Genomic DNA, 16,042 nt, shown 5'->3' on the forward strand with positions numbered 1-16,042 from the left:
GATGGCCCTTCATGGAAAGTTATTCTAGAGAACTGCAGAACCAAAAGCAGCTCTGCTTCTGTTGGTCAAATATAGTTTGTAATGGGCAATAACAGTATGAGCATTAGACCAGGTAGATGCTGTCATCAATGGAAATTCTAGACCAAAAATACAGAAGAGGTTGCCATGGAACTAGCAGAATGTGCTTAAGGAGGCTTCGATAGGGAGAAGCCTTGCTGAGTACAAACAAAAGAAATGCAATCAGTAATCCATTTGGCCAAAGTAACTTTAGAAATTGGTGAACCAAATCTGGGGAGAAAATCAAAAACCTGTTCCGACTTCCTGAAATTTTTTGTTCTGTGGAAATAAAAACGTAGTTGTATATGTACATCTAAGATATAGCACGTACTCTCCCTTGTTAGAAAAATTAGGGAAGAAAACAGGCAAATGAATTGTTTGCCAATATTCAATTCAGATTTTATGTTTGTTAAGGAAGGATTTGTTCAGAAAGTGACCCTGTCTTTGTGAAAAATAATATAAGGGGATTTGGAAGAGAGAGGCTGGAGTTCAGAAAATCGCTTCACAGATTTAATAGCTACTAGGAATGCCATTTTCCACGACAACATTTTTAAATGAGACTTGGCTGATGGCTCAAAGGGCTGTTGGATCAACCCTCAAGAGTCTTCTTCTTTTGGCTTTTTCCTGGTGAGGGGTCGCCACAGCGGATTACCTGTCCGCTCATGATTGGCAGTGGAGTTTTTATGGTGTCAAGTTGCCAGCTTGGCACCCAACCTTCCACATAAAGCACACACACGCACACACTAGGGCCAATTTAGAGTATCCAATCCACCTACAGCATGTCTTTGGGATGTGGGAGGAAACTGGAGCACCCAGCAGAAACCCTTGTGACCACAGGGAGGACTAGCAGTCTCTGCACAGAAGGCACCCCCAGCCAAGGATCGAACTGGAGAACCTCTTGCTGTGAGGCAGCAATGCTAACCTCTGCACCACCACGGCCGTCTGGATCAACCCTTAAGAGTATGACTCTTAAATCCCAAGGAGGTGACCGTTCCTTCACTGGATGTCTAAGCAACCAGGTGCCCTTGGTAGAAACTAAAGAGGAAGCATTTTCTCTTGAGTGAAAATAAGATATAGATGCTAATTGCACTTTATTGTAGGAAAACTAGCACCTTTTTGAAAAACATATATATTAAAAATTCTAGAACTGCAGATACAGAAGCAGTGAAAGGATCAATTTCCTTCTGAAGAATCCAAATTGAGAATCTTTTCCATTTATTCCTGTAGATTTTTCTTACAGAATCTTTCTGGGAAGATAAAAGTATTTGTTGGGCTAGGAAGGAAGGAAGGAAAGCCTGGACTGTCTAGCTATCAGTGGAATTGGAGAAACCATGTGGTCAGTTTGAGGTCTGGAATATTGGGATCCTTTATTATGGAGGGATGTGAGAGAAGGTTTGGACTGGTGTCTACTCCATGGAAGATATCGAAGATGAGACCAAAGGAAGGGGAACCACACTTGGCAATGTCAAAAGGGGGCAATGAGGATAACAACTATTCCACCGAAGTGCTTTCTGTAAGAAGTCTGGAATCAGTGGTAATGAGGGATAAGCATAAAGGAGACTGGAGGGCAAAACGTGGACTAGAACATCTCTCAGTGACTCCCCCTGAGGGGGGGATTAGGGCAAAGAACCTGCTGCACTTGCTGTGGGGAGATGTAATGAGATCACAGCAAAGTTGACAGAATGACAGAAAATCCTTGCCCCACTGATTGACAGACCACTCGTAAGGCATCAGAATAGATCTGCTGAGTTTGTCCACTAGCACACTGGATTTTCCTGGTATGAGCATTGCCAAATGAAAGCAGTTTGAGTAGATCACCCACTGCCACATTCTCAATGCCTCTCAACAAAGGGGATAAGAACGAGTCCCCCCCTGTTTGTTAAAGTTGTAAACCGCAGACATAATGTTGGTTTGTATTGAGATGATTCCCAGAGGAAGAACATCTTGAAAGGCCTGCAATGCTAGTAGGACTGCTGTCATCCCTAGGATACTGATATGCAAATTGGTCTCTTGGGGGGACCACGTGCCTTGTACTGTCTCTGTCCCAAGAAATGACCCCCACCCAAATTGGGAGGCATCCGTGATCACCGTGGCTACTGGAGGGGACAGAATAAAAGGAAGACCTAGGTAAACTTTATCTGACTGAATCCACCACCAGAGATAATCTGTCTTATCCAATCAAACTCACCAGGGTCTGCAAAGGGATGATGCAGAATAGACCACTGAACAGCTCGAGTTCACTGAAAAACATGCATATAAAATTGGGCCATTGGAACTAAGGTTACGGCCACTGCCATCGAACCTACAGCCTGAAGGACAAGTCTGGCTGAAAAATTGTTGTACCTGAAACTTGATTGTGTCTACACAACCTAAAGCAAGACAGGCTATCTGACTTACTATCTTCAGTTGTGCACCTATGAACTCCAGGCTCTGTACAGGCTGTAGATGAGATTTGGAGGTGTTGACTGAAATGCCTAGCCTTTGACAAAGTTGGAGAAAACAGTCCCTGGACTCTGTAGAAGATGCTTTTTGGGGTAGTGAGAAGTCAGTCACCTAGATATGGAAACACTCAGAATCCTAACGATCTCAAGTGAGCTGCTACCATTGCCATACATTTGGTAAACACCCTGGGGGCTGTGGCGAGACCAAAGGACAGGGCTCTGAACTGATAGTGACTGTGCTCCAGCCAAAATTGCAGAAATCTTCAAGATTATTGGCTCATCCTGATATGATAGTACTCATCCTGAAGATTGATTAGGTACATCCAACCGTTCTTGCATAGAAAAGGCAGAATGGACTGAACCATGACCATTTGGAACTTTGACTTCTTCACAGATTGGTTCAGTTTGCTTAGACCCACAATTGGTCTAAGGTCCCAGACTTCTTGATCTCAAAAAAGAACTATGAATAAGGTTTGAATTCTTTGGTCTGGTGAGACCTCCTGGATGACTCTACTGTCTAGCAGCTTTTGAATCTCTTGAGCTGCAGCTTCTCTGAGTGGGACATTGGGAAGCCTTCTTTTGGCTGGGGGAATCTGAAAAAATGGTATGAAATAAATTCTAGATATTATTTTTAGCCCCCAAGAATCTCTTGTTACAGAAGGCCAGGCATCTAGGTGCAGACAAACACTCCCCCGACTGTCTCTAGAGGTGGGCAGTTGGGCAACCCTTGCTGACACTCTCAGGGCTCTTGGATATGAGGGTTCCAAAACCTTGGGCAGGACTGGAGAAGGAGAGATCACTACATGAGAAGTAGACATGAGACTCGTGGATCTGATGGGAGATGGAGCCAGAATAACCCGCATCTGAACCTGAACTCTGAGGAATTTCTTCATCATCTTATCCGCATCAGCATCTGACAAATATCTGGAGGACCTAATGGAAGAGTTGGGTGACTGGGGACTAGACTCTCACCTTGGCATCCCTTGGAAAAAAGGGAAATGGAGCCAAGGAGATGGCAGTCCAATGGTGAACCAGGCTGGGTGGGTTCAAGGAGACCTAGTTAAAAGAACAGCTGGATCTGAAGGCATTGAATCTAAGTTCATAGGTTCACAGGTGCACACTAGGCTAATGGCCCATGAGCTTTTACAAGCCTAGCCCATAAAAGTGCCATGGCATTGTGCCACCTGATGTTAGTTCCCAGTGTCTCTATGAACTCCGGGGTGAACCTTCTATTTCCCATCCACTCATCAAGATGTCTCTTGAAGAGGGCCAGTGAGGTGCTCTGCTTGACATATACGGGAAGACTATTCCAGAGTATGGGCAGCCTCTGGGTTATGAACCTGTCCCTCCAGCATGTTCTGTTGACTGTGGTAATGAGGTTGAGGTCTCTTGAGCATGTGGTGTGGCGGGATTGGGATTTCTTTAGATGTAGCATTTCTAACAGAGCTAGGTTAGACATGGCTTTGTAAGTCAAGCAGAGATCACCTCTTAGTAGACGATATGAGACAGAGACTAGCTGGAGTTTTTTTTAGTCTGTCTGTGTAGGGCATGTGTTTAAGGCCTAGGATCCTCTTTGTAAAGTACTTTTGTGGCCTTTCCAGCTGCTGCATGTGTCTAGTGAGGTACACGCCAAATGGGGCATTATACTCGACGATTGGCCTAATGAGAGAAAAGTAGAGAGAGATGAACTCTTTCTTCCTGGATGCAAAACCCTTGGTAATGACATGTGCCACATAGAAGGGCTTTCTTACCATAGTGGCAATGTGGTGGTCAAAGGAGAGTTTGCTGTCAACCTATGTCCCCAGATCTCTTATAATGGCTTCAGTGTTCAGTGGGTTCCCATCGATGTGGTAATTAGTGGGAACTGAGTTTTTCCCAAAGGGGTTGATGATGCATTTTTTAGCATTAAGCTTAAGGCCATGGTTTTGACACCAGTCATTGGTCTCAGTGAGGCCTTTCTGTAGGATCTGCAAACTTGGTCAGCCAGAGTCCCTCTGCATTGGCCTGGACTTCTGAGAAGTAGATGCCAAACATGAGAAGACCCAGGACTGATCCCTGTGGGACTCCACTTGTGACTGGTCAGCAGCCTGACTTGGAGTCCGCTACTTTCACACTGTGGGTTCTGTGAGATAATTTGCAACCCACCTAGTGATATAGGGGTTGATGCCTAGTTTGGTGAGTTTATCAATAATTCCTGAATAGGGAATGGTCTCAAAGGCCTTGGCCAGATCAAGTTAGGCTGCATGAAATGCCTTGCCCTTATCCACAGCTCTGGTGACGGACTCAAAGAAGTCAACCAGGTTGAGCAGGCATGCTCCACCTTTCACAAAACCAAATTGAGTGGGATCTAGAGTTTGGAGATTCCCTATATCCTTGCTAATTAGGTCCATAATGATGCGCTCCCAATAGCCTTACATATCAGACTCGTCAGGCTAATGGGGCGATAATTCCCAGGGTCTGTAGTCGCTCCCCCTTTATGAAGAGGAATGACTGTAGCAGTGCGCCGTTCAGTAGGGACAAAGCCTGAGGACAGGCTGTGACTGAACAGGGCAGATAGATGTGGTGCCAGTTCACTTTGTAGTTCATGAAGAACACATCCAGGGATATTGTCGGTTCCCATGGAAGCTGTATTCTTGGCCTTGGACAGTGCAGCTTTAATCTGTGCTGCAGTAATGCTGGGTGCCTGGCATTCCTCCAATATTGTGATTGGTCCTTTGTGGGGGGGGGGTAAAGTTGGCACTGAATCTGTCTGCCAATATGTTGGCAATATCTGTTGGCTCAGTATAGGAGGTACCATTGTGCAGTAACTCAGAGCAAACGGGAGAATTACCATGGAGATTCTTGATATAACTATAGAAAGCTTTGTGGTTCTTTGTAGCATCTGCCGTAATTCTGCCTTCATAGCTGGCTTTATAGGTTTTGATGAGGGATCTCAACTTTTTGCTGAGCATAATAAGGGAGTTTTTTTCAGTCTTGGGAATTCACCATTTTCTGCAACAGTTTCTTCCTAAGATTGTAGAGTTTAATAATGGCAGGGGACCACCAGATTGGCTTCCTTTTTTGGAGGAGAGCATCTTGGTTCTGTTGGGTACGGCTAGTTCTATGCATTTATGTACGTCTTCGTACAGTACTTTGGTGTAGGATTCGGCAGTCATGCATGTATTTTCCATTGACATGGGTGCTCTGAAGTTAGCCACTTCTGTTTCTAGGAGCCCAAAGTCAGCTTTGGAGAAGTTTTCATGGTGGTTACCTTTGCGGGGGGTGTGGGTGAGATGTGGATTTCCATGGTGATTATTGTGTGGTCGGATCTAACCAGGGACGAACTGACTATTGGTGTAGACCAACGGCTGCCCATGTTAGTAATAACTAAGTCAAGGATTTTGCTTCCTTAAGTGGGGTTAAGAATGAGATGGTCCAAGGCACTGGAATTGATGAATTCCAGGAAGCATTGGGCCAATGTATTGGTGCATGAGTAGTTTTCCCGGTTGATGGAGGGGTAGTTGAAGTCACCTAGTATGAGAGTGTTGGGTTGGACCCTAATAGTTTCCAGGGTGCTTAGGAATGTGGGGCGAGTCTGGGGACATGATTGGGGACCTATAGCAGAGTACGACCTGAATCACCGTCTCACCCAATGTTGTACCTGAAGTATCTCAGATGCGTTATGCTGGGCTACTAGTCTGGAGGTGTGCATATGCTTTATGAATATGGAGACACCACCGCCTTTGGAGCTTCGGTCCACGTCCTGGGGCTGAAAGGTGTGGAATGAGTTATAGCCTGGTAGCGCAGGGGTGCTTTCTGCTGCTTTAAACCAGGTCTCAGTTACAGCACAAATGCCGATGTTCTCCATTTTAAGGAGTGCTTTGAGCAAGTGCATATTGAGATTTAGACTTCTAGTGTTGTGCAGCATGACCCTCAGATTGCATTTATTTATAGCTGTTACGGTGGTAATTAGGTCTTTGGAACATCGCCTAAAAAAAGCATTATAGGAGTGGCAAGAATCTTAGCCAGTATCTGGAAACCCAAGTGTGACAGATGCAGGCCATCTCTGGTAAAGCATCGAGGTCTGTCAATCATGTCATCCCAAGCAGACAGATACTGGATCCGTTTAGAATGACACCAGAAACTTAGCCAGTTGTTGAAGTCAATCATTTTCTGCTTGTATTGTCGGTTTCATTCTGGGTGACGACAGGATGCTACTCAGGGCTAGGGTCATACCTGCCTGGGCCACATAATCTGAGAGCTCCTCCATGTCTCTTTTCATGTAGACCAGGGAGGTGCGTCTCAGGTCATTCACACCCACATTGTCTCAGGTCATTCACACCCACATGGACAGTGACAGAGTCATACTTCTACTTGTGAAGTGACCTGAGTGCATGTTTTGTGTGTCGGATTCTGGCACCTGATAGCCGACCGTTACCTTCTCCTTATTCAACCTAGTGAGTGGGACATCAGTGTGCCTCACTATCGAGTCACCTATGATTAGTGTATTGGGCAAGCTGTTTTCCCCTTGGGGCTTAGGTTGAGGGGTACACTGTGTAGGTGAGCTGTGTGTCTTGTGGTTTGTGCTGTGTTGTGGTGATTGAGTATGTTTCTGCCTTGGAGGTCTCTGCTGTTTGGGTAAATTTCTATTGAGAGCCTCAGCAAAGGTGGGTGTGTGGTTTGTGTTTTTGTCTGAGAGCTGTGATGGTGGGTGCTCTGGAGGGCTGTGTGCGCATGTGGTGTGGTGCAGGTGCTGACATCCTCCTCTTGACCAGCTATTCCGGTCTTGGCTTGAGAGTGCATGGCTTCCAATTTGGATACATAAGTGCATCTCTCACAAGTTTGACTGTTGGGAGGTAAAAGGAGAGGGTTGCCTGTGTACATGAGGCAGTTGCTACACTGTCTCAGAATGCCCAAGTTCACCAGGTTAATAGGAGAAAGCACAGGGAACTGACCTTTAGACATGCCAGGAGGGATGGTCATTATTACTAAGAACTGGAGCTGTTTCTTTATATAGTCCTTTTACAGGAAAAATGCCACTCAAGGTGTCTGAGTCTTAATCTTAAGATCTGAAATAGTCAGACACAAAGTTTGTTTGAATTTTTTGAGGAGGCTGTGAAGAAGATGAGGTCGATGCTGTACCCTTCGGAGAATGGGAGGGGCATCTTCTGCAAGACCCCTTCGCCTCCAGAGATTTTGAAGATTTACCGGGGGTTGAGCCCCTGAAGAAGAGGAAGTGCCCTAGAATTAAAGGCAGCTCAAATGCAGCAGTCAGTATTGAGTTGGGACAATCCAAGGCAGTAGATGCAGTTATTGTGGGAATCAGAATTGGGAAGTTTATGCCCTGAGGAAATTCACTTTTTAAAACCTTAGTTTTTTTTGGCCATTTCAGAGAAAAAAAATAATTGGGGGGGGGGGGGTAGGAAGAATAGTAAGAATAAGTAAAGATTTTTTTTTTAGTTAAACAGAACACCAGCAGCAGTAGGAAAAAATACCCTCTCTAAAGGGTAGAAAGATTAGAGAAGAGAGACAAGTACCAGTTATAGTACAGCAGAACTATGGTAACTAGAGAAGGATAAATGAAAGGTTTTTAAAGAATTTACTTCTCAGAAACTTGCAAAAATACCCAAAATAGCTCTCAGAAGGATGCAAGTCTGTGTGAGATGGTGGCAAATGAGACTGGAGGTACTGCTAGTTGACTGGGGCATTATGGGTAGAGGGAGAAACTCATGAGTTGGATCTGAAAGTGTAGTGTACATGGCAGAGTTGGATCCAAGGCTGGATCTGATACCCAGTAGCTGAACAAACAAATGGAAAGGAAAGCATCAGATATTGGGTTTTGTGCATCATTTAAAATATATCCTATGGCCTCTGGCTGCATGGGAACAAAATAAAGCAAAGCACTGCCACAGGAAAAAAATAAAACCCTCTAAGAAATTTCAAGTTGTCATTTGTTAAATCAGTTTTCTGCAACGTGGAGTACCTCTGATCTGACACAACTTTATTTATACGACTGGACTTCCACTAAGGTAGCAAGATGCTGCCCTACACTATTCACTCAGTTCATACACTAAGATGAGGTTGCTGACATGCCTGCATTAGATAAGTCACCATTCCAAACTAAGGGAAGGCAGATAATCTGTGATTTGTCTGTATATACAATGGATAATTCCTACTAGGACAACAACACCACATCCTGACAGTATTAATAGTTGCAGTTTTGCCTGAGGACTCTTACCTGTATCATCTCATCCATTATGCTAACATCATATCCTTCACATTTACCACATGGAGCTCGGATACACCACAGGTCCTAGGGGGGGGGAGAAAAAAACAAAACAAAACATTACAACTATAAAAACAATGGTTACTTTCCTACAGCATTAAAAAAAGAGTGTACGTTCTACCTAATCACGTATCATGTTAAGTCTTCATTTTTTTTTGTAAAGGGGCCTTAGACCACTTAACAAATGATAAATGTCAACATTGATTCTTCAAAATAAAAATTCTCAGCATTTCCTTGACTCCTACAAGTAAATAAGTACAATATCCCTAAGATTCACCTTCAAACATACACACACACACACACTGATACATATACAGGTGTGTGTCACTTAACATCTGGAATACTTCTGTGCAATAGGACTTTAGGCGACTAGGACATTATTCAAACATCATATAGAGTACATTGTGCATCGCTTAGCATCCTTCTGCACAATGTCTGACCACATATATGTCCCTATAGTACAGTATGGATGTATATGCAGAAGGACGTTAAGAGATGCACACCTGTATGACAATATCTAGGAAACCAAAGGGTTTGTACAGAAAGCTGGGAAAAGTTTACTGATTAAGTCATTTAAAACTCCAGCTGAGTAAAAAAAAAAAAAAAAAAAAGCTGGTAATGCTAATGGAGTAAAGAAAAAAGAATGTTGGCAAATCTTTTACATTGACAATTTAATAGAAGAGATTTCATTTAGTTCATCGAGTGTTATTTCAAATTAGACCATTTTATCTGGTAAAGGGAAATAATGTTTATCTAGGGCAGAAGATTTGGTAGAGTCTAGAGTCTAAAGTTTTGTTGGATAACTTATTGCTTATGCCTTCTCTTTCTGGCATACATGTGGGTGATTTAGAGCATGCTGTTAATAAAGGGAGTAGAGAGTTCATATACTAAAAAATCTGATAGCTCTAATATTTCAAAATATAAACATAAATGTGTCAAAAAATTATGATAGTACAACCTCAGTTATTGGGGAAAATGTTTTGAATCTTGAGTTACAAATGTTGACATTGGTGTAACTAATATTAGATATAAGAAAAGAAACTTGGATCATAGAGAAGATTTGAGTAATGATTTGTTGACTGAAGAGTACACAGCTTGAAGTCTAAGAGGCTTACAGCATTAAAGGGTTCTCCATCTCCTAATTCCAAGACGGTATTAAATGAGTCTGAAGCTGAACATAGTTCAGCTAATGTAAGTTAACAGCAATGTTTGATTCATTCTAGTAAAGAGGGTGTTATTTTGAACACAGTTAAGTGGGGAGGGAAATTTTTCTTCTTCTTTAAACTGGTAGCATTTCATGTAAGCCTTGCTATGATATTACTAACTGTATTAGTGAGTAGAATGAAGGATAGCAAGAGATCACACAGAGAAGAAAGCTTAAAAGAAGAGCTTTGGGAGGGTTAATTAGTAAAGATAAAGACGTTAATAAACACAGTGAAGAGTCTGGTTTTATTTCTGTAACAGATAATGGTGGAAAAGGGTGCTATTCTGAACTACTGGTAACTAAGGACCATACCCTCTCAATTGTCCACATTTTCAGAGAATGCCCAGATTTTTGCCTCATATTTGTAATCTGCTTCTCACAAAATTTGTGGTTCTGGCAAATCACTAGATTGAAATTACTAAATAACAACATGCACTTAGGTTTCAGACTATACATCCTTCAGAAAATGCACAAGAACATAAATCCTGTTATTCTAGCAACTTCTTAAGTTTTATAAGAGCAATATTTAAAATCCGTCTATATTTTTGGGCCTTTGCCCCCCCCCAATAATCTTAGACTTTGTCCAGATTTATTTTGCTAAGAGGTTGAGAGGTATGTTGGGGTGTCACTTGTGAAATATATTGTTGGTCCAATAACATCACAGAATTAAGAGTATATTACAGTTTATTCTTTACTAGGATTGAAGTTAATTATTTAGATTTTTTAACCAAGGTTAACTAGGGTTAAACCAACCTATAATTTGTTTAATTTGCAAGGAGGTACTAATGACTTAAGGTATAAAACATTAAATAAGATGAAAATGCAATTCTTGATGTAAATGACTATTATGAAACGTCTTCATCTTAATTACTATGGATCTAAGACTGTCAGGTTTGTTTAGGAATTGTGTTGAAATTTTTACTGCCTCACGGGTGGGATTCATATGTGCAACAGAAAAAAAGAAATTTAATAGGTCTTTAAAATGTTTCTCTTGTAATGCCTAGAGCTTGGGGAACAAAGGAAACGAGTTAAAATTTCTTGCACTTTGAGGGATACGAGTTTACTGCTGTTAGTGACACATGGAATTCATCTAACTTGCAAATACGAAAATAAAACAAATTTGAATGCTTATGAACAAGCAACAGAGGTCAAGCAGCAACTTTACAGGTTCGAAATTCAACTTCTTGTAAACTTGGAAAGACTATTGCCGAGTTGGAATTTGTAATAGTTCAAACTTATGGAATACTGTTGCATGATCCTTTAACACTGATGCTCTGTCTTATACCTGAAATGGATTATCTGTCTACAATAAATATGAATTTAGATTATAGAAACCTGGTACTGATAGGTGACTAATTATCCTTCTACTGACTAGCTAGTAAATAAAAGAAGAAATAACTTTGAAAGACTATTAAGATTTTTGGGCAGCATAATATTACACAAATGATTCTGGAAATGACTAGAGGTAGTAATCTCCTAGATTTACTAGGGACAGATAATTACATTTTAATTGAAAATATTCAGATTTCTACTTCTTTATGATTATCTAATCATTTGTTCTTATTTAAAACAGTTTCTACGGGTAAAACGAGAGTAGGCACTAAACATGGCAATTACAGTCAAACTGATTATTACTGAATAATTTGCCATCTTTGGATTGGATAGAGGTGGCTGAATCAGTTAATGGGAGTTATAATCATACAGAGTCTATTGTATTACAGTGTAGCTGGGACAACTTAAAGAAAAGCAAATTCTAAAATGAAATCCAAGTGATAATCATTGTTGGTTGGTTATGTACACTGACAATTGTAAAATAGTTTTTTTTTTTTTTTTGTTAATAATGAAGATGATTGTGGACGCACAGTGGTGCAACAGTTAACGTTGTCACCTCACAGCAAGAGGTTCTCCAGTTCGATTCTTGGCTGGAGTGCCTTCTGTGCAGAGTCTGAATGTCCTCCCTGCTTTCGTGTGGGCTTCCTCCGGGTGCTCTGGTTTCCTCCCATGTTACAAAGACATGCATCTAGAGCATTTCTCCCGAAGCCTCTGCTGAAAATTGACTCATTCCAAGTCGGACTTTCCCAGTAAACAAATGTTAAATAAAATAAAATACAATTTCACTAATATTAATAAGTATTTTTGTATGCTTCGTTACATGGACTAGTAAATTTGATCTCTCATTTAGTGAGAAAAGGTGTAATATATATTTTGGTAAACAAAATTAAGGAGATCTATTACATTTTCTACATCTGATTAATTGAAGTTAGTGAATAAATGATCTTGGTATACTGATTGAATCCTCTTTTTGTTTTGAAAGCCATGTGAGAGCCATCTGTAACAAGGCCTTGAGACAGATGGGTTTGATGTTGAAAAATTTTATAATGAAAGAGGTTATGATCTTGGCAAATTTATTTAAGGTTTATATATATATATATATATATATATATATATATATATATATATATATATATATATATATATATATTGGTTCAATATTGAAATACAATGTAGTGTTCTGTAGTCTTAATAATCAGCAACATAACTGTATAGAATCAGTACAATGAAAATTTAGCGTTTATTATATGTTATAAGAATAGATGTGCTTCAGTGGGTCTTTATACCCTCCATTAAAGAAAAACAGGAGTCAAATTATACTTGCCTATAAGGTGTTTAATGACTCATTTATTCAGTCTTTACTGGGTTTGGAAGTATGTAATAATCCAAAGACATATAAACAACAGAATTAAAAGTTCTGTTTATAGTTATACAATAAAAAGAACAAAACTTGTTATTTAACACACAGGATGGCACAATTATGGAATAATTATCCAAACATATCAGAGCTGTGAACAGTCTAGTAACATTTAAGATGTCTTTTGATGATTGGGCTGGGACTATGGTGTTTGATCCAACAATTACTGAGAAAATGTTCCTTGAAATCCATAAAGCTTGAATGCTTTACCTAATTTATGAACTTACTTATAAACCTTTTCCTTGTGGAATGCCAAATAAAGTTAGATACATACTAAAACCCTTAACTCCGAAATCTCTCGAAGATGTAAGCAATATCAAAGAGGGTTATTGAAAATATGTATTTATTGCCAGTAGACTGCAATAGTTCAGACATTTGCACTGTTAACTTCTACAGAAATACAATGAGATCTCAAACTAACATTCTAGTTCCTTTAGTAGCCTTAAATCTATAATCCCTTTCAAAAATCAACTGATATGAAGCAAGGAAGCTAAATATGTATGTCAAAGTAAATGACATTACAAGGCTGTCATGTGAATCTTTAAAGGGTATGCAAAGCATGATTCATATCAAAAAAGCAAGTTATCAAGAATGGAAAGAAGTGCAATAGAAACTGTGGAAATTATATTCTCCTCTGCCTAGAAGGAAAACTCATGCTTTTTTGGCTTCTGTCACTAGCAAAAACATTCTTAAGAAGACATATTTGCTGGAGGAGGAGGCAATCATTCAAGCTGACAGATTCAAAGAAGTTAATTTTGGGTGTAGAACCCTTCCTCTGCTAATACAGTACATCTCCCTACCATGACATGCTTCATGGATTTGGAGATCATCTGCAGAAAAACTGATATCCATGGTCTTATTTGCTGGTATGCAGCTAAGAGAATGAGCTTTATTTTGTCCCCTTTAGCAGAAACTTTCAGAACAGGGACATTGGAGGTAAAAAGGAATAGGAAAGTACTTCTAAACATGATATGAAAAGCTTAGCACACTGCAGACTAATGAATGATGTTTACCACTGGTCATCTCCAGCTGCCAGGCAGAAATTCAAGACATTAAAAACAGACAGTCTAAAGTGCAATCAATGGTGCATTATCCATTTGATTTGCATAAAATACATGTCAAGACTGGGGTAGTCTTTTGCAGTAGTAAAGATGTGTCTGGGGTGCCCAGAAGGGAAAATAAAACAAAGGAGGGTAGATTTTTTGAAGAAATTTATGAAAATATTTGGCATGTAAGATGTGAATTCAGCAATAGGAGTGCTGAGTAAATTTACATATTATTCCCCAAGATATAAAAATTGGGCTAGGTTAGACAGAATTTATATAGAACTACACACAGGAACATGTACATTTAATTGAAGGTTTTGATACTCACCCAATAACTATTTCAGAGCATGTGCCAATAACAGCTAAAATAAAAACACAGGGTAATGAAATAAAATGAGACATTGGCACTTTCCCACCTACCTGTTGAAAAGAGAGGAACTTAAGGACTTGGGTAGTGGAGATTACTCAGGAGCTACTAGAGAGGATATACATTTCTTCTGAAAATATAGCTAGGGACTGGGATAAAATAAAGGTGGAATTTAAAAATAGGGTGGAAATAAAAGGGTGCTATAGTTAAGAATTATTTAGAGGGACTAACAGATGTTAAAATTATTGCAGAATAGGAGGCATCTCAGAGAACATGAAAAGGGTCAACTGCAGAATGCTAGGCAGAAAATAAGGGATTACCTTGTTAATATGTACAAGCTTATAAAGACTGCTGTTAAGCAACTGTTTTTTTTTTTTTATCAACAACACTAGAGCACAAAAACTTTTAGCACAACGACTCAGGCAACAGAAAGTAGAAAGGACCATCACCAAACTTAGTGTGCCTATAACAAAGAAGGTAACAAGAGATCCTGTAGAGGTACTAGAAATATTCAGGAAATTCTATGAGTCTCTATAAAGCAGAGAAATATGAAAAATAAGAAAAGATACAACTGGAAATGTTTATGGAAGAATTAAATATGCCAAGGTTACAAGTAGATGAGGCTCAATTACTAACAGGTTAGGAGGAGGTGAGATAAAAATTGTGATCTACAACCAATCTACAAGAAAGTCCCCAGGAATACATTGTATTATTCCTCTGGAAGTTTGGAAGCCAGGAGGGAAAAACTGATAAAGATATGGAAAGTTTTGTTTAACAGTGTCTTAAGAGGAGGAGAAGTGATTGGCAGTGGAGTTTTACAGTGTCGAGTTGCCAGCCCTGCACCCAACCTTCCACAGAAGGCACAAACATGCGCACACTCACACCTAGGGCCAATAATGAAGCTAAAACAAAGGTAATAGCAGTAAATTATATACCCACACATGAACTGGTTCAGAATACTCATTTATGGGGACATGATAAAATGAAATATTTAAGAGTATGGATTAAAAATAATTCCAGTGTGGCAGCTAAGGATATGTGGGAAGAGACTAAACAAAAGATAATACAAAAATTTAGCAAATATAAGCTTTGTTATATGGATATGGATAGCGAGATACAAGCAGTTAAAATGTTTTTAGTCCCTTTAGTTTTACAACAGGTCAGCTATATTTATCAACCAGAAAAGAAGTTGTGGGTAGCAATTAATAAAGAACTGAAGGACTTTATCGGGAAGGGTTTGGATGGCAACAGTCAAGTGGGAGAAGCTGATTCTTCCAGTAGAACAGGGCGGACTGGGATTACCCAATCTGAAAGGGTATTTCAGAGCTACACAGTTAAGACTCCTATACACAGCACAAGCAGAAAACTATAATTCAAAGTGGAAAGTGATGATGAAGAAACATGAGGGAAGCTCAAGAAACAAGGAAAGACTGGGATTTTGGATGCAGGCCTTTAAGGAAAATAACAATAATCATGCAGAATATTATATCCATAAAGTAGCAGAAAGTATTCTAAGAACTAAACCAATACGAGAACTGAGAAAGGAGATTCTGCAGAGAGGGATGACTGCAATTAAGAATACAGACAATAGAGGGCCAACATTTATTGGAGAAAACTGGCAAAGGAACCAAGGTACTGGGAGCAAATAATTAGAGAGGGAAAGATGACAGAATGGGAAGACACCAAGAATTTATCTGGACTGCAGGTTAGAGATTGCCTTCCCTATCAGGGATTGATATCGGAGTATAGGCAAATAGAAAGAAATAGGGGGGTCCTAAATGAAAGACAAGCAGTGGTAGAGTTTTTAATGGAATCTAGAACAGAAGCTGCCATTAAAAAAGGAATAACGAGTACAGCATATACAGCATATAAAATAGTGCATGACAACTATAAAAATCCATCAGAGGAGGTCA

General features: G+C 40.0%; 1 protein-coding gene across 4 annotated transcripts in view; it reads right to left on the reverse strand.

Moving 5' to 3' along the window:
• The window catches only part of PRMT7 (protein arginine methyltransferase 7), an 843,610-nt gene that overhangs the window by 171,822 nt on the left and 655,746 nt on the right, over positions 1–16,042 (reverse strand). For all 4 annotated transcript variants that reach the window (XM_044081516.1, XM_044081514.1, XM_044081513.1 and 1 more), the window contains one exon: positions 8,716–8,790. In XM_044081516.1, coding sequence (XP_043937451.1) covers positions 8,716–8,790 — 75 coding nt within the window. The remainder of the gene's footprint in view (positions 1–8,715; positions 8,791–16,042) is intronic.

The sequence above is a fragment of the Protopterus annectens genome, chromosome 8.part0 (assembly GCF_019279795.1).
Source record: "Protopterus annectens isolate FY-2018-M chromosome 8.part0, PAN1.0, whole genome shotgun sequence".
NCBI lineage: Eukaryota > Metazoa > Chordata > Ceratodontiformes > Protopteridae > Protopterus > Protopterus annectens.